Below are 23,122 nucleotides of genomic sequence, written 5' to 3' on the forward strand. Positions count from 1 at the left end.
GTTCGTCATTCTAAATATAAAGTTGCATTTGGTTAATTTATGTAGGAAATTTGTATTGTATTGTCCTTTTTAGCACTTTTTCACTCCTTTTGTTAGTCAATAAATTTCTATTTTTGAAGATAAACTCATCTTTATTCGTTCACCACATGCTCTGCAGAATGTATAGCAGAACTCAGAGCACTCAATACTTTTAAGTGTACAGCACCACAGATCTCTTAGGTTCATGAAAACACCCTAGTCATGTATAAATCTACAGCCAGCACCGCATAATACACTTTCACTGAAACTGAAATAGTGTATAAAGGTAGAGGAGACCAGAATAATTCATTGGTTCATTGTATGACAGGGGTGTAAATGTACACCAAGCACTACACAATTCTAAACAGGCCCCAGAATTTCAGGGCCACTTAGAGCACAATCTGTCACATCACACTGTTAAAGTGCTCTTTCAAAGCCTCCCTCAACTTCATAGCTCCACATTGAGGTCCTCTAATAGCCATTGTGTCTGGCAGTTCAGACTCCCCAGACAGTTGCTCCATCTCCTCTCTCTACCCCGACAGCAGCTTTTCCCCTTTTGCCTCACAAATATTATGCAGGACACAATAGGCAGCTATCACTATTGGGGTATTTCTCTCACAAGATTGGATCGCAGTGAATAAATAATGCCAATATGCCTTCAAAAGCACAACTGTCATTCAGCACCTGCTGAGCTGGTAGTTGAATCTTTCCTTGGTGTTGTCAAGGTGGCTGGTATATGGCTTCAGGAGCCAGAGGAGCATGTGGTATACTGGGTCCTCCAGGATTACTGCTGGTATATCAGCATCACCTGTGGTAATCCATCAGTCAGGAAAGAATGTCCCTGCTTGCTGCTCTCTGAACAGTCTTGTATTCTTAAAGTTGCGAGCATAATGCACCTTCCCTGACCAGTCCACACTGATATCAGTGAAACATCCCAAGTGATCCACCAAGACTTGCAAAACTACAGAAAAGAAGCCCCTTCTGTTGATGTACGCTGTGGCAAGGTGGTGGTGCCAAAATAGGGCTAGGCATGCTGTTTGTTTGTCCCACCACAGTGCAGCAGCCCCATTGCTGCAAATTCAACTGTGACGACCCGCACGTTGCGGAGACTGACAGACCTGCTTAGCAGGACGTGATTAATGGCCCTACACACTTGCATGAAAACCGCCCCCACTGAGGATTTTCCAACTCTGTAATTTCCCACTGACCGGTAAAAATCAGGCATTGCAAGCTTTCATAGCGCAATCATCGTTCGCTTCCGAACTGCCTCATTTGCTCTCCATCCACTGGAGGTGAGCGCTGCATACAGATCCAGGAATGTGGCCTTTTGCATCCTAGAGTTCTGCAGCTACTGCTAGTCATCCCAAACCTTCATTGTGATGTGATCCCACCAGTCAGTGCTAATTTCTTGGGCCCAGAATTGGTGCTCTGCCATCTGCAGCTGCTTCATGAATGCCACCAACAGCCTTGAATTGTTTTTCACTGTGTCCATCAGCAGTCTGTCCTCGAAAAAATCATCATGTCCTCCATTGTTGTCGTTCTTCCTGCATCTCTGATACTGGAGAATCATGCATCCTGTATTTGCAGTGTTTATGAGACTATACAGAGTTGTGCAGACTTCATCCTTCAGTCAGAGGGTGGACAGGGCCATGTGGGTTTGTGGGATCTCTCTTTAAAATGTGTGAATTATGGGGTATGGATGTTATGGGATAGAGAAAGCTGCATGCTGGGAACTTGACCCCAGCTTCCAGTGACCCCTTGATACTTTGTTAGTTTCACTCTGTTCAGACAGCCTCCCTTCTTGCTTAGTTCCTATAGAACTTTCAGATGCAAAAGGCTGTATCCCTGGTAGGGAAGCCTCCGGTGTCTGTGACCCCTGGCTAATGGAGTTCAAAATTGTGACCAGAGCGTCATCAGGGTCTCAGTAGACACTTCCTCTTTTGCAGGGTTTTACTCCTCTTCATGTAGGGCTCTCAAACAGGTCTTTGGCTCCTCTCCAGGCTTCTTTTGCATGTGTTTTCCTTAAGCACTTTCCCTTTGACAGGATAAACCCTCCTGCCTTTCCCCAGTCTCCTTGACAGAGTCATTAAGTTCTATCATCTCTGTGTTCTCCCTTTGCTGCTTTCCTTGGTCTGGAATTTTTGTTGTTTAGCATGCAGTTCCTATGACATTTGGACTGCAAGTCCCATAATCCTTCTCTTTTTGGCAGAAGCCATATCACAGAAGTGATCCGAACTTTTACCCTCATAAAGGTTGATGCTCTCACCTTACAGTACTCTCATGTTGAATTTTGTTGACACTTGAAGCTAAAGTCAAGGAGGAAATTGAAAAGCTGTTAAGTTTTCATTGCTGTGTTAATGCATTCATAAATTTAATGACATTATAAAAACTAATGCTGGTTACAAACAGTGTTTCAGAGAATTTCTTCAAAATGGATTATTGTCAATAGTATTTGTAATTTATGTATATTATTTTCAGATGGTGAACTGAATGTTCTGGATGACATTTTGACTGATGCTCCAGACCAAGATGATGAGCTGTATAATCCTGATAGTGAGCAAGATAAAAATGAGAAAAAGGGTATGTGGCTTTACTACTCAGGTATCTTGCTAAAAAGTAGACAGCAAAATTTTACAGTGCAGGATGATTAAAATCAGCAAGGTGACAATATTCATAACCCAGGTAATGGAATCCCAAACGGCTTTTGTGCAACTGCGTTATAATGTAATCTCTGACTTTATGGACAAACATAATAAAGTAGGGCTTCTCTTTATCTGAAGATCACCGTGAATCTGGGTTTTCTGCAGATATAGCAGATATCTTACCAATTATTTTTTGGTCTAGTAAACTGAATACAAGAGTAGGAAGAAGGAAGTCCTCTTTTTCCAGTCCCAGCTTCGCTAGTAACTTGTTTGGCCTTGCGCTTGTCACTTAGCCTTTCGGCATCAGTTTCTCTGTCTCTCAGTATGGAAAACATGAATGTGACTGGGAGGTTAAGGACTTAATATTTGTAAAATGCTATAATATTGAAAGGTTAATTATTTTTAAGAGTGCTTTGAAAGGTTAGTTAATTTTAAGAGTTAATTATTTTTAAGAGTGCTCAACTTTAAGACAAAGCTGATTTTAAGGAGAAATATTATCAAACGTAAAAAGAAGTCTTCTAATCTGATGTGTAAAATAACTTTGAACTTGGTCTCTATTGGTCTTTATTTAAGGATCAAAAAGAAAAAGTGACCGGATGGAAAGTGCTGAAAGCAAAAGACAGAAGCCTTCTATGCATTCATCAAGGCAAATGATGCCAAAGCCGCCTAGTTCATCAGTTAGCAATAATAAAAGAATGGTGAGTACAAAAGGAAAGCCACTGTCGGAGTACAAGAATGAGGAATATCAGAGGTCTGATAGAAACAAGCGCCCAGATGATCGAAAGACCCGTATGTCAAGCGGCAGTTCAAGGGAACCATATAAAGGACAACTTGAAAAGACTTGCATGAGGAAAAGAGATGTTGACAGAAGGGCAAAGTCTTCCACACCAGATGGTTCTGAGGTAGTAAGTTATTGCAGCTTTAGAAATAAAACAATTGTTTGAGGCTTTTATAAGGCGCATTCTCTTAAGGCACTTTGTGCATCCAGACAATGTGTTCTATGACTGCTGATTGATTTTCTCTTTGAACATCAGAGAATTAGGCACGACGTAGATCGAAGACTGAGCAGATCCAGCCATTCTTCTAAAGAAGAGGTGAACTCTGAGGAATATGGCTCAGAACATGAGACTGGCAGCAGCGGTTCCTCTGAGCAAGGGAACACAGAAAATGAGGAGGAAGGAATGGAAGAAGAGGAAGATGATGAAGGGGAGGAGGATGAAGAGGTAGAAGAAGAAGAAGGGGAGGAGGAGGAAGAAGAATATGAACAAGATGAGAGAGATCAGAAGGAAGGAAATGACTATGACACACGAAGTGAAGCCAGTGATTCTGATTCTGAATCCGCATCCTTCACAGATGGGTCAGTCAGATCTGGTTCCGGCTCAGATGCTTCAGGTAGATTGCTTCTTATTATACTACTTGATATCTGGTTTTTCTCACTTTCTTGAAATATCAGTAGATTTAAAACTTGACTTCTTATTTTTGGCTTGCACTAGTGAGGATTAGCTTTGACTTTGGTCATCAGGTGGTGTTTTGTTTGTTTTACTTACATTTACTAAAAAAAAAAAAAAAAAATGTAATGGAACATTAGCACTGAGGCTTGCCTGGAAATAATGACTTTCCACTAGACTAGGATCAGATTGCTGTAGATGAACTGGCTTTGGCTTTGGCTTAAAGCTACTGCAGTCAGTACTACTTGACACTACTTCTTTTATAGATTCGCTTATGATTTATCATTTAAAGTTAATGGCAAGAAGTTCAATATAAATCTAGATGTGTGGAATAGTGAGGCTATAGCCTTAGCAATTTCTCCAAAGGTGAGAGCTACATAAGATGGCTGGGTCTTAGTAAAAATGCATGTAGTGTTCTCATTTATTTGAGAGAACACCGCACAACTTGGAATGATGAGGAGTCCAGGACCAGAATAAGGCCACGTCTACACCACCTGCCGGATCGGTGGGTAGTGATCGATCTATTGTCTAGTGTAGACGTGATAAATCGATCCCCAATTGCTCTGCTGTCGACTCCGGAACTCCACCAGGGCAAGAGGCGGAAGCGGAGTCGACGGGGTAGCGGCAGCCATCGATCCCGCGCCACAAGGACGCAAAGTAAGTGATTCTAAGTCAATCTAAGATACGTCGACTTCAGCTACGCTATTCTCGTAGCTGAAGTTGCGTATCTTAGGTGGATCCACCCCGCCCCAGTGTAGACCAGGCCTAACGGGAAATAGGGACTCAAGAAAATAGCATGGCAACTGCCTGCACACCATGTCTGGTTCTCGCTTTTTCTGCTAGTGTTTCATTTTCATTAATATTAAATTCCTCTTGGAATTTAAGACTCAGTGAAGCCCTTTTTATGGGGTGTTGCTAAATTTATTGATTACTTGGTTCTTTTGGTATAGATTAACTTGGAAGGTTGGATGAAGTCTTGAAAAAGGTCATATAATATAATTTGGCTCAGTAGAGAGATCACTTCATGGCATTTCTTTATTGTTTGGTTTTGATGAGAAGCATGCTTACTATCTTGCTAAAAAGGGTTCCTGTCATGTAGCTTCCTTGTTTTGAGAGCTTCATAGCTGGTCCTCCTGATTAATTTAGACACAGGTTAAGTGGGCCAGCCTTGGTATTTGGAGTTAGAGAATGAGAACAACCTAAAAAATAAAAGAAGCTGTAATTTATTCCCAGGAAAAAAGTTGAGGTATAATTTAACTTTTAGTGGAAAAGAGACCTGTTGACAATGTGCCCCAGTGGTTTTTTATTATTATTATTACTGTTATCACTTTTCTGAGCTTTCGGATACAGAGTAGCATGAAGGAGCAGTGTCACTGGTCACAACACAGTTTTTCTACTTGGTGTCACCGTAAATTTCTAAAGCATTGGAGAGAAGAACTAAAGCAGCCCCAAACCTAGTGAATCACTTCTGTATCTTAAACTTTGTATGGAACTTGCAAATTTCTTGCTGTTTACCTTTCCCTCATGAACTACAAGTCTGAAAATTAGGGTAAATACTCGTTGTACATGATGTTTGAGGAGGGGCCTTAGGACAGAAACCTAGATCTTGTAGTTATCACAAATCACATTTATCTGTTGCCAGTACTTTCATCCCATTCTTGTCTTCCATGTGTGATATTTACAGTACTCCTTATCTTTGTTTTGGGATTTTTAGATGAGAAAAAGAAGGAAAGGAAGAGAGCTAGAGGTATCTCTCCAATTGTTTTTGATAGAAGTGGAAGTTCTGCATCAGAATCATATGCAGGTATTTTTTCTTTTTACTGCCTGTCATGCTGACTTATATCAAATCTTGAAATGTGAACGCTGTAGAAATTTGTGGGGTATGCAGCTTAATTTTTAATTGTTAATTTTGTATTGACTTTTGGCATGTTCTGTGTGGATAATTTTGGGGAAGTAGGCTTTCTTGTTACTTTAATGCTATTCTGTTGCTTAAGTGGAATTTTCACTTTTTTAAAAAACTTGGAAGATGATGATTCAGTGACTAGTTTTCTGAGTAGGAAACTGTTCAAACAAAAAACAACAACCAAAACAACCCAAAAAACTAAAACAAAACACTCGTGCACATTGAGCAGTATTTTTGTGTGTGTGGGTGCGCGCCAGGAAGAATAATTTGTCATGAATGAAAATTGTATGTGACAAGGCTGTAGAAATTGTATCTTATCTCTATCAAGGCTCAATCTGAACAAATGTACTTTGGCTAAACACAGGTTCAGAAAAGAAGCATGAGAAATTATCATCTTCCGTTCGTGCTGTCCAAAAAGGTATCATTTAAATTTGAATTTTTAATGCATGCCCCATCACGAGCCATTGTCTCTGTCCATTCATTATGTTATGTCGAAGTGGTAATGTTCCGATATAACAATCTGAATACTTGATTTGTGAGTGTAAACAGTGATGCATCTCCATCCTGATTTATTTTTGCATGTCATCAGAGGTGCAAAAAAGTGTCAATTATTTGCTTCTTGCAGGAGCAGCAAAGTAGCAATGAGATGCTTTTACTTGAAAAGGAGAATGTATTTAACAATACTCTATTCAACAGTGCCTGACATAAATGATTCACATCACCTATTCTGGCACTGAAAGCTGGGATACAAGTATATCGGAACATCACTAGGCTTTGTTTGATTTTTATCTGAAGTTACTTTGTTTTAATTTTTATTTTATTTGTTTTAAATAAAAGCTTGGCATTGCGTGCTCTTTGGCATAGACTTCGAGGTTGAAGCTGGGGGTGGAAGGTTTTAACTCTTGATTTAGGTAGGGGTTGGGAGGGCTAAAAATAAACACCCGCTACCTTGTGGAAATAATTTTTAAAAGTTTAAACTTGAGCTTATTTAAAATTTTGTTTTTCAGACCAAACCAGTAAACTTAAATATATTCTCCAAGATGCAAGATTTTTTCTCATCAAGAGTAACAACCATGAAAATGTTTCACTTGCCAAAGCTAAGGTACGTCAAACTTTTCTTGAAACTGATTTTTTTATCATGAAACTTAGTACAGAAAGGGACTGACACTCAAGCCCATGTTATCTCCTGTGCCAAAATTGCAAACCCATTTTTAGCTTCCTAATTCTCAAATTGTAGTTGCTCTGGCTCCAGCACAACTTAGAGCAGCTCCTTGACTGCTCTTAACTTATGCCGGCTGGCTGTAATTACTAAGGACTGTATACCAGATGAGAATTGGAGTGGTAGTTTTTTATCCACCACTGAGACGCCTCCGATATTGAGAGCGCAGTTGGTGATGGATGACATGGCAGCAGGCTCAGCCAACTTTATGCCACCTGAGTTATTCTCTTCCCTTGCCAGGGGCATCTCCGATTCTGGCCCCTAAATGTACCTCTTTCAGTACATGGTGAGAGTTTGATCTGTATGTAATTCCAAGTAAAACAAATGAAAAACTGCCTGAATTGATGTCTGTTATTTCTGGGTCAAGATTCTCTTAATATTAAATTTTGGCAAAAGAAAAATTTAGGCTGTTGTATTAAAGAATCAGTGTATTCAGATGTCTAGATAATACTTAGTCCTGTCTTGAGCGCAGGATACTGGACTAGATCACCTGTTGAGGTCCCTTCCGGTCCTATAATTCTGTGTTTTGGAGTATGGTCATGTAGGAAGTCAGTCAGGAAAAGTTCTTTTTCAAATGATGGTCCCTGTCTGTATTGCACTAAGGGTTATATGCATTCACCAAGCGCTCTGAGCTGGAGCTTTTGAAAGTAGTAGTGTCTGCTGGTCCACGTGCACCCTTGCCTCCGCCTCATGGTTTCAACCAAGGTGATAAAAGGGCGGGGCATACCAGTTGCACCCTCAGTTCCTTCTCACCGCCGCATTGTCTGAGTTGGAGCCTTTTCTGTCCTCTCATCTCTTGTGATGCATTTTCCTAAATACAGAAAAAAGACTGTTTTATTCTTGTCTATAGTTAGTATTTTGTTACTGTTGTAGCAGTTTTAGTGTTAGAAGTAGTTTTTAGGATTTTAAGGACTTTGGGATGCTGTTTTACCAGCTACCCACCTTTCCTCTCCACTTCCCTCCCCATGCCTGGGTATTGCATTACACCAAAGATCTGCACGTCGCATTGAGGTGCAGTATCTGCCTCTGCTTCCAGCCCATACCTGGGAAGGCCAGATTCTCCACCTCAAGAAGCACCTCATGGAGGTAGCCATGAGGCCGCACTCAGATCCAGGCTGGGGAAGACAGCACCACCACCCCGGTACATCAGCCTGAGCGGTTGAGGAGCATGTCTCCTAAAGTGGAGCTCCAGTCCAGTGCTGCTGGTACTAGCATTACAGATCCCGTTCAGGGGACCTAGCCGTGAGGCAAGGAAGCGTGTGCATAAGCATGGCAGTAATTCTTCCTCAAAGCCCAAGAATATCGTTGCATTCTCCATGAGTTCCAGGCATGGAGAAGTGGCACATTCCAAGGCTCACAAGCACAACAAGAAGTTGCATAGAACACAGGATCCACCAATCCCGGTTACAGAGCCACGTATCTTTTCTGGATCGGTACTGCCAAAGTCACAGGAATCGTTGGTTCCAAGGCAGTCCTCCATTCCATCCCCAGTTCCATCTGTGGAATGCATGCCACTGACACTGAGGAGGCTCAGGTCAGCTCGAGGCTCAAGTCAGCTCCTGGATCTCATGAACTGTTGGTCCTGCATGAGGTGACGTCTCCCGGTTCATACTGCATGTCTCCCGGTTCATTTGCCTCATAAGAGACCCAATTCTTCTGCATTGCACTTGCTGCCTTCGGGTCATGTTCCTGAGTACATCCCTGTGACTCACTCGGATCCGCTCGTTCTGATGGCACCACCATTCGAACAAGGATCTGACTTCTCAGTGTCTGAGGACTCGGATGGAGCACATGATCTGCTTCTCCCATTCTGTCGGCATGAGTGCCCAAAAGCTCCATGAGCTAGGTGGCAATATCCTCCCTTTCCTCAGCACAGGAGCTACTGGTACCCCACTCCGTGGGGACCCCTGCAGCAACCACAAGATCCTCCTGGTTGCCCATACTGGGGGTCTTGGCCCAAATATCTACCTGTTGAATCTTCCTGATCTGCCCAAGAGGAGTCCCTCATCTCTCAACTCTGTCCTTCATCAAGTAGATGTTTGGATCTGGGGTTGAAAGATGCACTGGTTAGCCCGACTCCGCTGGATCCAGAGTAGTTTCCCTCATCTCCAGATGTGGCAGTGTTGTGGACTGTTTCCTCCGCCTCCGAACGACTAGCACCAATTCCAGGAACTGTTACATAGGGTGACTGCTGCCCTCCACATTCCACTGGAGGAGGTGCAGGACAGCCAACATCAGTTACTTGATGTTCTGCATGTATTGGTACCATCCAGAGTGGCATTCCTGATCAACTAGGCCATTTGAGCACCTACCCCAAAAGAGAGACAAAAAACATACTATGTACCAACAAAGGGTCTAAGTTTCTGCTTTCTCACTCCTCCTGCATCCCCCTTTCATCCAATTCCCTGGTTATTCAGGCTGCTACTAAACGGGCCAGGCAGCAACACCCACTTTCCGCTCCTACAAGGAGGGTAAGAAAGAGATTGGACCTCCTAGCTCATCTTTTCTTCAGCCAGCCTTCAGTTTCGCATCTCTAATTGCTTGGCATTACTGACAAAATATGACTTTTTGAATTATGACCAATTTTGGACTTTGCAGTCAAGCTTCCCCAGCAGGATCATGCCCACTTCCAGGGTATTTTAAAAGAAGGCAAACTGGTCACCCAGACAACGCTTCAGGCCATGGTGGATTCGGTGGACCCATCTTCACACACTATGGTCACAGGGATCGTCTTGGGGAGGGAATCCTGGCTGCATTCATGTGGTTTCCCAAGGGAGGTGCAGAACACAGTTGAGGATCTCCCTTTTGATGAATATCACCTCTTCAGCTAGAAGATTGATGATTCCCTGTACTCCCTCAAAGACTGTAGAGCCACCCTGTGATCACTGGGTATTTATACGCCCCTGTGCAAATTCTGTCATCCAACTCCTGCACAATGGCACAGAGCTCCTCAATTCTTCCATCAGCAACCCTATGAGCCTCCCCATAAGTGTCAAAAGACCCAACGGCCCTGTCTGCGTGGTCCGTCAGCACAGTCTTTGACATCACACACTCAAACTTCATGTAAGCAGTAATTCTGAGTGCAGTTAGAGAGCCATGAACCACCTTGCACCCCACAGTTCATACAACCCACTCCTTTCAGGGCTGTCTAGCACACTTTCTGCCAGCCTGGAGTGTGATAACAATGGACAAGTGGGTCCTGTATGATGTTCAACATAGCTGTATGATCAAGTTCACAGTGCTACCTCATCCACATCCCCCCGTCCCAGTCCCACCTCTTAGACCACTCTCACAATAGTATCCTCACCTTAGAGGTGGACTGACTCCTGCAGAGAGAGGTGATAGAGCCTGTTTGCATGACCTTTCAGGGCGCAGGGTTCTACCCCACCTATTTCCTGGTACCCAAGAAAAAGCGGGGAACGAGACAAACCCTAAATCTCTGTGGTCTCAACCACTTCAAATGCAAGCCGAAGTTTTATGTGGTCATTCTCACAGCCATCGTATCTTGCTAGAAAGAGGCATGTGGTATACAACAAGATGCTTACTTCAATATAGATATCCACGCAAACCACAGATGGTTCTTGAGCTTTACAATGGGCCCTTGGCACTTACAATACAGAGTTCTACCGTTCAGGCTCACCACTGCTCCTCAGGTCTTCCTGTCATGTTCTCATCATGTCAGACAACATTGCCACTGTTTACTACATAAACAAGCAAGGGGGTACAAGATCACCAGCGCTGTGTGTGGAAGCATCACACACAGTATCCTGTTTTCAGTGGCTTATCTCCCAGGGACTCAGAACATGATTGGATGCTCTCAGCAGGAATTTCATGGCTGACCACAAATGGGAGCTAAACAATTCCGTGGTCATAGACGTTTTCGGCTGTTGGGTGACTCTGACCAAGGATCTCTTTGCCTCCCATGCCAGCACCAAATGCGGACGGCACTCCTTCCAGGGCAGGCTCGGAGCCTGTTCCAAGAACACAGTCATCTGCTGGTCAGACCAGTTCAATTATGCCTTCCCTCCCCTACCTCTCCTGCCCTCGGTCCTCCCAAAGATTCCGCGGGGGGAGAGCGCGACTGTCATCCTGATCGCCCTGTCCTGGCCTCTCTATTTCTGGTTTCCGCTTATTCTCTGCCTGTCAAACCATACTTCATTTCTGATACCAACATTCCCAGAGCTGCTCTTATCACAACAGCAGGATCAGACATCCTGATCTACAGATGCTTCACTTGAGACCCTGGTTTTTGGATGGGCATCTTGACTCGAACAGGAGTGCTCATCGGTAGTACGAGGCATCCTCACAAGTAGCAGGAAAGAATCCACTTGGCGATCCTACCAAGCCAAGTGGAAACATATTGCCTCCTGGGCCATGCAGAAAGGGCTTGCCCCTGAGGCCATGGGCATTCCTCTTCTCTTGGACTATCGCCTGTCCCTGAAAGTATCTGAACTCACTCTCAGCTCTTATCAAGATACACATAGCAGTCATTAGTGCTTTCCACAGTCCTGTGGAAGGGCACTTGGTTTTCACTCACATATTAACTGCAAGGTTCTGGAAGGGCCTCGTATCCTCCCATTCATTCCACGGAACTAAGGCTGTCAGTGATTTTTTAAAAAATTAATCTTGATTAATCGTGCGATTAAACAATAATAGAATACCATTTATTAAAATATTTGTGGATGTTTTCTACATTTTCAAATATGTTGGTTTCAATTACAACACAATACAAAGTGTCCAGTGCTCACTTTATTTTTTATTACAAGTATTTGCACTGTAAAAATGATGTAAATTGAAAAATATTTCTCTCACAAGTACAGTAGTGCAATCTCTTTATCATGAAAGTGCAACTTAAAAATGTAGTTTGTTACAGAACTGCATTCAAAAATAAAACAATGTAAAACTTGAGAGCCTAAAAGTCTGTTCAGTCCTACTTCTTGTTCAGCCAATCGCTAAGAGAAACAAGTTTGTTTGCATTTACGGGAGATAATGCTGCCCACTTCTTAATTACAATGTCACCTGAAAGTGAGAACAGGCATTTGCATGGCCCTGTTGTAGCTGGCGTCGTAAGATATTTACATCCCGGATCGCTAAAGATTCATGTGCCTCTTCGTGATTAGGCCATCGTTCCAGAGGGTATGCTTCCATGGTGGTGATGCTCGTTTAATTTAAAAAAAAAAAGAGCATTAATTAAATTTGTGACTTAACTCCTTGGGGGAGAATTATGTCTCCTGCTCTGTTTTATTCGCATTCTGCCATATATTTCATGTTATAGCAGTCTCAGATGATGACTCAGCACATGTTGTTCGTTTTAAGAACACTTTCACTACAAATTTGACAAAATACAAAGAAGATACCAATGTGGAATTTCTAAAGATAGCTACAGCACTCAACCCAAGGTTTAAGAATCTGAAGTGCTTTCCAAAATCTGAGAGCGATGAGGTGTGGAGCATGCTCTCAGAAGTCTTTAAAAGTGCAACATTCTGATGCAGAAACTACAGAACCCAGGCCACCAAAAAAGAAAATCAACCTTCTGCTGGCCTACATCTGACTCTGATGATGAAAATGAGCATGAGTCGGTCCACTCTACTTTTGGATTATTATCGAGCAGAACTGGTCATCAGCATAGATGCATATCCTCTGGAATGGTGGTTGAAGCATCAAGGGACATATGAATCTTTAGCGCATCTGGGATGTAAATATCTTGTGATGCCAGCTACAACAGGGCCATGCAAACGCCTGTTCTCACTTTCAGGTGACATTGTAATTAAGAAGTGGGCAGCATTATTTCCTGTAAATGCAAACAAACTTGTTTCTCTTAGCGATTGGCTGAACAAGAAGTAGGACTGAATAGACTTAGGCTCTCAAGTTTTACATTTTTTTTATTTTTGAATGCAGTTCTGTAACAAACTACATTTTTAAGTTGCGCTTTCATGATAAAGAGATTGCACTACTGTACTTGTTATGAGGTAAATTGAAAAAATTCCTATTTTTACAGTGCAAATATTTATAATCAAAAATAAAGTGAGCACTGGACACTTTGTAGTCTGTGTTGCAATTGAAATCGATATATTTGAAAATGTAGAAAAACATCAAAAATATTTAAATTTCTATTGGTATTCTGTTGTTTAACAGTGAGATTAATTGCGATTAATTTTTTTTAGTTAACTGCGATTAATCGACAGCCCTACCCTGAACCTCAAACTTGTCCTCACAGCACTGATGAACTCACCCTTTGAACCTCTGGCCTCCTGTTTCCTTTTTCTTCTCTCCGTGAAGGTTGTCTTCCTGGCAGCTGTTACCTTCGCAAGAAGGGTAGGCGAACCAGGGGCCATGATGGCCGAACTCCCTGCTCTCTTCACCACGTTCCATAAGGACAAAGTTTCCCGGCGCTTGCATTCCAAGTTTCTGCCTAAAGTGGTTTCCTGCTTTCACCTCAACCAACCCATACATGTATGGCCTTTCTTCCAAAGCCACATGCCTTCACTCCCTTGATGTCTGTAGGGCCTTGGTCTTTTACCTGCAGAGGACTAAGCCGTTCGGGAAGCCCCCTGGGGACTCTTGGACGCTATAGCGGAAAGGATTAAGGGGCAGGCCATCTCCACTCGGAGGATTTCTAATTGGATTTCATGCTCTATCAATTATCAGGGCTGTCTTCACCCCTTGAGGTATGAGTCCACTCTGTGAGAGCACAGGCATCAACAATGGCTGCACTTCACGACATGCCACTCATGGACATACGTAGCGCGGCAACATGGAGTTGAGTGCATACCTTTACCTTTTTTTCCCCATTTTGCCCTGGTGCAAGACTCTGCTGCAGATGCCTCGTTTGGTGCAGCTGTTCTCCGTTCCACGGTTCTGTCATCTTCCTTGCACCCTCCTCCTGACTAGGTACTGCTTGTCAGTCACCCTCGGGGAAATACAGTAGGGACTATCATTCAAAGAAGAAGAGGAAGTTACTTATCTGTAACTGGAGGTTCTTCCGAGATGTGTGGTCCCTATCTGTATTTCAGTCCCACCGTTCTTCCCCTCTGCCACAGATCTGTTTGTTTTGCTTTGAAGAAAGAACTGAAGGCACAGTCAGTCTACCCCACCCCTTATTGCCTCAGTTGAAACCATGAGGCGAAGCAAGGGCACATGCGCAGACGGGCAGACGCTAGTACTTTCAAAAGCTCCGGGCACGTGGGGTGTATGTGTATAACCCCCAGTGGAATACAGATAGGGACCACGCATCTCAAAGAACCTCTAGTTACAGGTAAGTAACTTCATTTTGGAGCAACATTTGACTTGCTACAAGAAATTTATTTCAAATATAACTTTTTTAAAAACATTTCTGAATCTAGGGGAAAAATGGGGTATTTAATATTAATATTATCATTATTATTGTGACTCCTGGGAGCCCCAGTCATGGACCAGGCATTGTGCTAGGTGCTAAATAAACACAGAACGAAGTCCTTTCCTGAAAGAGCTTAATCTATGAGAACTTCTTGAAAAATGTGGCACACGGTCTCTCTTCGGTTACTAAATTTATTCAGGGCATAGTTCCTGCATTGCTAGATATGTGTAGTGTATCATGACTTTTGTTTTGGAGGATATTTCATTTTAATGCAGTTAGTTTCAACAGCTGTCAAGGAGTGCTGACTTGTGTATATGTGGACACTTCATCAGTTTAAAAACTTTAGTACCTGAAGTTAAATTAAATGCAAGCTGGGGTGCTCGGAATCTGTGAAATCAGACCACATGTTATTTAGGTGCCTAGTTTTAGGCTTCCAAGTTTGATCTTTCCTGTTTGTTTAGCCTGCTTTTCTTGCAGGGCAACTTACCCCTCACTGAGTAAATGGTTAAAATACATCCTGGATTGTAACCTCACTCAATGAGGGTGGAGCGGGGAGCAAGACAGTTCAGAAAGGAAATAAGTTTGGGCCTCCTCACTGCTTCCTGTCAGAGAGAAGTTTGTGTGGAGTTCCATGTGAAGGGTTTTCACCATTTCATTGAGGGGCAGAGTGTGCCCCATTGTAGAATAGGGCACTGGGCTGGATCACTAATTCTTGGTAATAGGGTCTTTTACTGCTATGGCTTCTGAAGCCATCAGCTCCCTTGAGACTTCCACCTCCCTTTTTAAAATGGGAGTTCAACTACACCCATGTGATAGGCTGGGTTTTGGGGCGGGGGGGGGGCACAGAACTGTAGTCTCTGGCTGTATTATTATGTGTCTACTCTGAGTAATGTCTGGGAAGAGGTGGGTATGGTGCATCTCTCTGGCCACTCTATTGCCTGCCCTCCAGATCACCCTTCTAGGCTGAGGGAGGTGCTGCCGCAGGGGCAGCTCAGCTGTCTTTCCACGTACAGAGAGGATGATAGGGCAGTTTGTATTTGCATGTTACACGTTGGCAATAATGTGGAAAGGAAATACAGGGAAAAGTCAGTACAATATGTTACCCAGTTTGGGTGGGGCAGGAGGCCTATCTCCCCCCCCCCCCCCCCGCTTTTTTTTAAATTAAACTGTGCTAATATTGAAAAAGTAAAACCATCAAATGAAGCTTAAAATTAAATCCTTTGCAGTAGGGTTTTAACTTTGGGCTTGGACTGTGGAAAGTCATAGCTGTGGGTGCTTGGCGCCTTTGCTTTTGTTTTGGCACCTATGCCACAATAGCATGTTGACTTCCTGTCTGAGCTGGCAACAGCACATTCACTGCTCAAATTCTTGAGCACTATTACTTTACTTGCAGTCTTTATATGTAAAGTAACTCTTCTTCTGTGCCTTTGGCATGGGCTAGTCTGTAACTCATTCAGTGCCAGTAATTGAAGCATAGAGCCTGAAACACTCTGCAGGCAGAGCTCTCCCCTTGACATTAACTATGGCTTTTCTACAGTATTCTTCAGCTCTGCCATCCCAGTGTTGCCCAATCTTGTGATTTGATTTTTTTTTTTAAATTATCATAAGACTCCATGATATTTTGTGTTAAACTTAACCTGACTCCAGGAGGTGGGGCTTTATGTGAGAATCTTCTTTAAAATATAAACTAAGTTTCTCACTGTCATTTTTGCAGAGGAAAAACTTGAAAAGATGACCTGGGTACACCCTAAAAACTCAGAAACCAGAAGGCAAATAACCAACACATTGGCTTAAACATGAGCCTTTTTTCTTTTTTAATTATTATTATTAAATCTCATGACTTTTTAACATTGGGGTTGGCAATACCAGTAGGTCTCCAATACAGCTGCCCCGCAGTATTTTCTTCCAGACCATTAGCCTGGCCTCCCCCCCCCCCCCCCCATTTAAATCTCTTTTAAAATATTGAGTTAATGAATAGTTTCTTGCAGTGACTGACTTGTGTACATTTCCCTTGGGTTTTTTTGTAGGGTGTTTGGTCAACTCTTCCAGTGAACGAGAAGAAGCTTAATGCTGCATTTAGAGCAGCAAGAAGTGTTATTTTAATATTTTCTGTGAGAGAAAGTGGAAAATTCCAAGGTAAATGAAAGTAACATTTGATATGTGTGGCTTGGTGTTGGTTTTGTTTTTTAAAGAAGCTGTTCTGTTACCCTCTGCTATCTCAACTCCTCTAGGATTTGCAAGGCTCTCGTCTGAATCCCATCATGGAGGATCCCCAATACACTGGGTTCTGCCTGCAGGAATGAATGCTAAAATGCTGGGAGGTGTCTTTAAAATTGACTGGATTTGCAGGTAAATATTTCTGTTCATTTAAATAGTAGCATTTATGCATTCTATCTGTTGTTTGGCTGTACCCCTTTTGAAAATTTCCATCTCACTGAAATTCACTTCAGTGGGGAAAAATCTGCCCCATTATTACTATAGCTGGGTTTGGGACTTCTTCCTATAAGTGAGATTGCTATAGCAATTGCTTTTTGTTTGCATAGTCCTAAACATTTTACACAGGGATTTTGTTTTAACTGAGCGCTTCCTTTTTTTTAGTAGCCTAATAAATTACAAGCATTTGTTTGCAGTTACCTTAAAATCTTCCTTTTATAAAACAGTGTTCCTTTGAAATGTTCTGGACTCGCAGCCCTGGAGAGCAGAATAAAAACTCAGAGGGGAAGTGTTTTGTACCACGGGGTCTGGCTAAGCATGAAAGATGCTACTGCCTCAAAACTTGTTAAAATGAAGGCCAGGTCGGGGGGAATAGATGCTCCTTTTTGGATGGAATAAATTATGCATATCTGATGTAAAACAGTAGGTAAAGTGATGGGACATGCCTACTAAAAGGTCATAAAACAAACATAAGCAAGACGATCAAGTTCTGGGAGCACTTGTAGGAAATTTCCTCCAGTGATTATCCAAAAATCTAATGCATCCTCAAAGATGTAGTGCTACTTCCACTTGGCTCAGACAAAATCTAGAGAATTGTACCCACCAGAACTCGAACATTACCAGATTTATATGTGTTAGCATTTTAGGCGGCAGTATGTCAGAGTTGGAACTTCTGTTATTTAGTAGCACACTGAACGATAATAGTCTTATCTATACAAGAGAACCTTGCTAACCAGCATTTATAAATTAGTACATGCTCTTATCACCTCAGAAGTTAAATAGAGTGCTGTAGTGAGAGGTCTCCGTGCTAACATTGTTTGGGTGGTTTTTTTTGTAAAATAGACTAGTATATTCTGAACTCCATAATATTGAAATACAGATATCTAAATGCATGGATTTTTAAGTCAGTAATTCTCAAAGGATCATGTCATAGGGCAAATTAATGAGGTTATACAGTACATAATGTCCTGTTGTATGCATTTTTTAAACTAAATAGACAAAATAACTATAAATGATACCACTTGCATATTTAGGCGTGAATTACCCTTCACTAAATCTGCTCACCTGACCAATCCTTGGAATGAACATAAACCAGTAAAGATTGGACGTGACGGACAGGTTTGTCAATTTTTTTAATCAATGCCTTTAGTAATAAAGTGAAACAAAAGACTTGATTTAGATAAACTTACTCAAGGTGTGATAACTTTTAAACTCTTATAACTATTCAGCTCTTGCAGTACAGCTTTCGTTGACAAGGGCATATGTGGGGCAAGGTTGATTGCTCATAGTACTGGAGAGAGAGCAGAATTGCAAAAGTAAGTTTATCAGTTAGGTTAAGCAAATTATCAGCAATTTTGGTCTGGATATAATGTGATGAGCAGCAGTTGGTGCTAACAAACTTTCAAAGTTGCAGTGTAACGAATTTTATGTTAAGTTTGTGGTGCTATAACTTTCACTTTGTAGTAGAGTATTGTGCTTTTTAGAACAAGTTCTGGTGCTTTCAATTCTGTCTTTTGCACTGGGTTTGCCTTACGTATTAAGTTTCTTCTGACACATTCTACCATTGTAATAGGCACACCTTTAAAATGCAAGCTGGTACCTCTTAGTTCTACCAAATATTCGAGAATACACTGAAATGGACACTGTCAACTCCAGTAACTTACGTTTTATTTAAAAACGCTCTTCAAAATCAACATGAATGGTTTTTATTTTAAAAAAAAAACAATTTTTTTTTTTTTTGAGCGGGGGTGTTGCGGGTTAAATATTCCCCTGCAATGTGGTAGATCCAAACGCGATTCATCTTGTACATAGGAACAAAGTAAAAGTGACTCTAGAGGCAGTAGAACTATCTATCCGATTTTACTGTTCAAAATTAATAATTTACAAAAAGCTAATGGACAGTGCAAATCAGAGTATGCTTTTTAAAATTTTTATTAATATTGTTTAAAGGAATTTTATCTGATTCTTTGACAGTTGCCCTTTAAATGGCTAAACAAATGTTTTAAAACGAAAATACTTTCTGTCCCCCTAACTGTTGGAAGAATTGCAGTCAATCCCTTTTTTAAAATGATTATATGAAATTAATGAACCATTGGAGAGCATATTCCAGTATATTCAGGTAACGTATGAACGGTAAAATGTATGCTTTCAGTTAGCTGTAACAAATTTGCCTTATATGCTAGAAACATAATATACAGTAATTACACAAATTAAACCTCAGTTTCACAAACTGCTTATGGTTCTTTCACTGAGTTTGGATAACATTTAATTCTTGAAAATAAATCTGCTTCACCATGCTTGTGGGATTATCATCCATATATTCCAGACTACAGTGTAAACTGATTAAGGTACGTGGTGATTATTTTTCTTAATTTTATGTGATTACAAAAAACTCTTTCAATTTTAAACAATAATGAAATGAAACTGACCTGGATGTCTATTAGGAAGGTATTGTGTCCTCAGCAGAGGGCTATTTTATGATGATGCTAAATATCCCCAAAGCATTGAAGCTAATAAAACTGTACTGTGCTCATTATTTTGTGGGATTGAGGTCTTCTTTTCAAAGTGTTTCTGTACCTGGAGAAAGTAATTAATGAGAGAGGTTCTTTGTTTTCAGCTTGTAAATCACTGTTTAAACTTCTAACTAATTCTAGGAAATTGAGCTTGAATGTGGAACCCAGCTTTGTCTCCTATTCCCTCCTGATGAAAGCATTGACTTGTATCAAGTCATTCATAAAATGCGGCACAAGCGACGAATGCATTCACAGCCCCGATCAAGAGGACGTCCATCCCGTCGAGAACCAGTCCGGGATGTGGGAAGGTTAGAAACGTTCTTTGGACTGATAATAGGCACATGTATCAGAATAACGTGATGGAGGAATGTGATTCATCAAAAGCTTTCCCTGCGATAAAGAAGAGAGAAAATCCTCAAATCAAGCTGCATGGACGAGTTTGTGGCTTCATTGAGGATTTCACATTGTCCCCTGATCTGTCATATTTCAAGAGGAAAATGGGGATCTTTGCTTTTGCAGAAAAATAGTTCTTATATAAATAAAGCTGTCTAGTTTAGACTAGATCTTTTATACAGATAACACAACATGTAATGTCAGCCATAGGTAAGCTTGGATTTATTATGAGCAGGCTAGATGGAGGAAGAGGAAGTCTTTATATGCCAAAATATGTTAATATCTTGTAAAAGCCTTTTCTTTCAGGTGTGTCTCTGGATAAGCCTTATCAAATATGGGACTTTTATAAGGATCACTTATAATTTTGCAGAAGATGCCGCCTCATTTTGAGGATAAAATATTTAAATAATTTTGATATTCAAGAGGAGCATTATTGGGACTATTTCAAATTGTATCACCGTGATGTGTTAACCCCATTGCCAAATATTCTCTAACATGTAACCACTGAATTCACACATCTTGCTGAGCTTCTGAAAACAGTAGGTTCTTTCCAAAGGGGATCGAGTGGCCCTTGGAGACCCGGCAACAAACCAAAAAGAATGGCTGTTGCTGTGTCTATATATACAACCTTTCCAGATGTTGGCAGTACCTGTGGACTTTAAAGTGTTTTTAGAGGATCGACATGGTTATTGATCACTGCTTTATGAACTTAACAGCATTTACCAGGAAAAGGGGGTATAACTTGTTACAGAATTGGAGAAGTCTTTGCAAAGAACTGATATAAGCCCTTCTACCAAACACCTTTTCCCTGTGTGTAGCCACTTTGCTTACAGATAAATCTAAAGTTTTTTTTCCTGCTAAAGACTGTATGGTTTGGGCTGAAACCTTTGGTTTAGTTTCCTCTTTGCGGAAACATCCTGTGGTAGGTACAGATACCCAACAAGAGTCCCCATTTCCTTGAGCTTAAAAAGGACACTGTAACGAGTAGGTAGGAGGAAACCTGGCAGCGCCCCCATATTTTTGGCTTTAAAGGACTGAGCACCAAGATGGCTTTTGAAGTTAAACTAAGAGGTTTCCAGTGCAATAAAGTATTTACAAGTGAAGGTTTTGCAATGGACTGCAAACTATACATATAACACCACCACACCTTCTCAAGCCTGCCAGGGCCTCCATTTATGTATGTGGCTTACAGCTTAAAGTCAGTAGTTGGACTACTATATGAACTGTTACTATCATGTTTTATACCGGTCGTAAATGCACTCTCAAAACTACAAGAAAGCGGTATGTTCATTCTTTACACCAGCTTTTATTTTTCTTAAACTGATTTTGCTGTAGATGCAACTGCTTTGGTTTTTGGGTTTTTTGCTCAGAGGGTGAAGAATCTGCTTTCATTAAAAAAACAAAAAACTTGATACTGGGTAAAGTGGGCTTTTAAAAACTAGAAAGTGGGAAGGGGGAGGAGAAATGATTGTTATGGAAACAGGTCAATTAGTAGAGCTATTAACAGCTGGTATAGTTTGCAAAATGGTTAACTGATTTGAAGAAACTTTAATTTGAATCCTTTGTCAAGGAACTATACCTGTTGCTGGAAAATTCAGAATGTTTTAAACAATCTAATACTAAAAAGTGATTGGCCACTGTAATGCTCTGTATTTTCTTGGTGGAGGGGCACTAATGACCAGCATAAGTCTATTGAAGAACTAACTCAAGCCAATAACTGGAATGGAGCTGCTTTTAAAATGGGTTCCCCCAGCATGAGTGAAGTTCTTGCAGATTTTTTAATGCTTCACATCAGCAACAGAACAGTCTTTAGACAAGAGCTCTAATTATTTCAGTTAGGATGCTTGAGTTTTTAGAATTAATCCTTCCTTAGAAGGAACTGAGCTTAAACTAGTAATTTAGTGATTAGTCAGTGACAATCCAAAAAGACTTCTAGTCCAATCAAGTTAGCTAGCTAATGGTGAAAGAGGCATGTGTGCAAATGATGCACAAATTTATTTTTAAATGTACCTGGAAAGAGGCTTTCATTTTACAAAAGTTTTGTCTGCCCTGTGGCTAACAAATTTTAGCAAAAAGGTGTCCATGTAAAATGGATAAAACACTTTGCAAATGAGGTAACTATATTTAGATTTGTCAGTTTGACTGATTAATCAGATTTACTGAGTCTCTTTTTTTTGTCTAATCCGTTTAGGTTAAATTAAGAGGTAAAGTGGAAAGTATAGTGTTTGTTTTAGACCAGCTTGTTAAATATTCTCTTTGGATATTAAGCTATGGTTGGATCAAGTTCCTCTCTTACTGTCAGTCTGTTTATACCTAAAAAGCGATAGTCAAGTGTATTTATCTAGCATAGAGTATGGCTTTTGGTGATTTGAAGTTAAATCTAATGCTTAAATTTGTAAACTCTTGACACTGTGAAGCATATGTAAAGCTGACTGAGTTCTGAATGACTCTAAACAGAGATCCTGGCCAGCTCATGTTGCTTTTTTTTCTGTGAGGGGATGCTGCTGTGAGGAATGCGCCAAACAACCTTGTTTAATCTCTAATGTCTAATTTGTATAGGCGTCGACCAGAGGATTATGATATTCATAACAGCAGAAAGAAACCAAGGATTGACTATCCCCCTGAGTTTCACCAAAGACCAGGTTAATATCTCATGTGCACAAATGTAAAAGTATTTGTATTTTTATTATGGAATTTTGAATTCATACAGGTCTAATGAGCTTTTAATATGTGACTAGGATTTAGAGTGGGATTTTTCAAAAGCGCTCAGCTTTGCTTACCTCTCCTCTCATTGAAGTTGATGGTAAATCTCCCACTTATTTCACTGGGAGCTGAGTTAGGCCAGTGTTGAGCCCTCTTGAAAATCCCACCTTAAGTTTAGTGTAAATTCTTCAGTAGTCATAAAGTAATTGGGCCACCCTGCTTATATTAGGTGGTAACCCAGACAGTTAAAATAACCATTTCAAACTCCATTGCTTCCTAAATGGTGGGAGTGTTTCATTTCTATGATGAGTGCCTTCTTGCCCGTAAACGGTAACCTGAAACTTAATCGTGAAGGTGAACTATCAAAGTACCACTTTCAATGAAAAGCTGAAAAAATAGGCCATGATAGACATATGTTAACTTTTTTCCATAATCTTTATATTGGTTTCAAATTTAAATTGGTGATTGACAAGCATTTATTTGCAATGAATTGAGAACTTTTTGTACCATTTTT

The 23,122-nt window shown here is 41.0% G+C and overlaps 1 protein-coding gene across 3 annotated transcripts in view; it reads left to right on the forward strand.

Annotated features, from left to right (window-relative positions):
- Window positions 1-23,122, forward strand: part of YTHDC1 (YTH N6-methyladenosine RNA binding protein C1) — a 33,269-nt gene that overhangs the window by 5,196 nt on the left and 4,951 nt on the right. The window contains exons 2-12 of one of the 3 annotated variants that reach the window (XM_048846336.2): window positions 2,497-2,598; window positions 3,234-3,562; window positions 3,695-4,052; window positions 5,823-5,912; window positions 6,376-6,429; window positions 7,019-7,113; window positions 16,594-16,702; window positions 16,798-16,915; window positions 18,034-18,118; window positions 19,654-19,820; window positions 22,465-22,547. In XM_048846336.2, the coding sequence (XP_048702293.1) occupies window positions 2,497-2,598; window positions 3,234-3,562; window positions 3,695-4,052; window positions 5,823-5,912; window positions 6,376-6,429; window positions 7,019-7,113; window positions 16,594-16,702; window positions 16,798-16,915; window positions 18,034-18,118; window positions 19,654-19,820; window positions 22,465-22,547 (1,590 nt within the window). The remainder of the gene's footprint in view (window positions 1-2,496; window positions 2,599-3,233; window positions 3,563-3,694; window positions 4,053-5,822; window positions 5,913-6,375; window positions 6,430-7,018; window positions 7,114-16,593; window positions 16,703-16,797; window positions 16,916-18,033; window positions 18,119-19,653; window positions 19,821-22,464; window positions 22,548-23,122) is intronic. The other 2 variants (XM_048846339.2, XM_048846337.2) reach the window with 2 other exon arrangements.

This window comes from Caretta caretta, chromosome 4 (genome assembly GCF_965140235.1).
Source record: "Caretta caretta isolate rCarCar2 chromosome 4, rCarCar1.hap1, whole genome shotgun sequence".
NCBI lineage: Eukaryota > Metazoa > Chordata > Testudines > Cheloniidae > Caretta > Caretta caretta.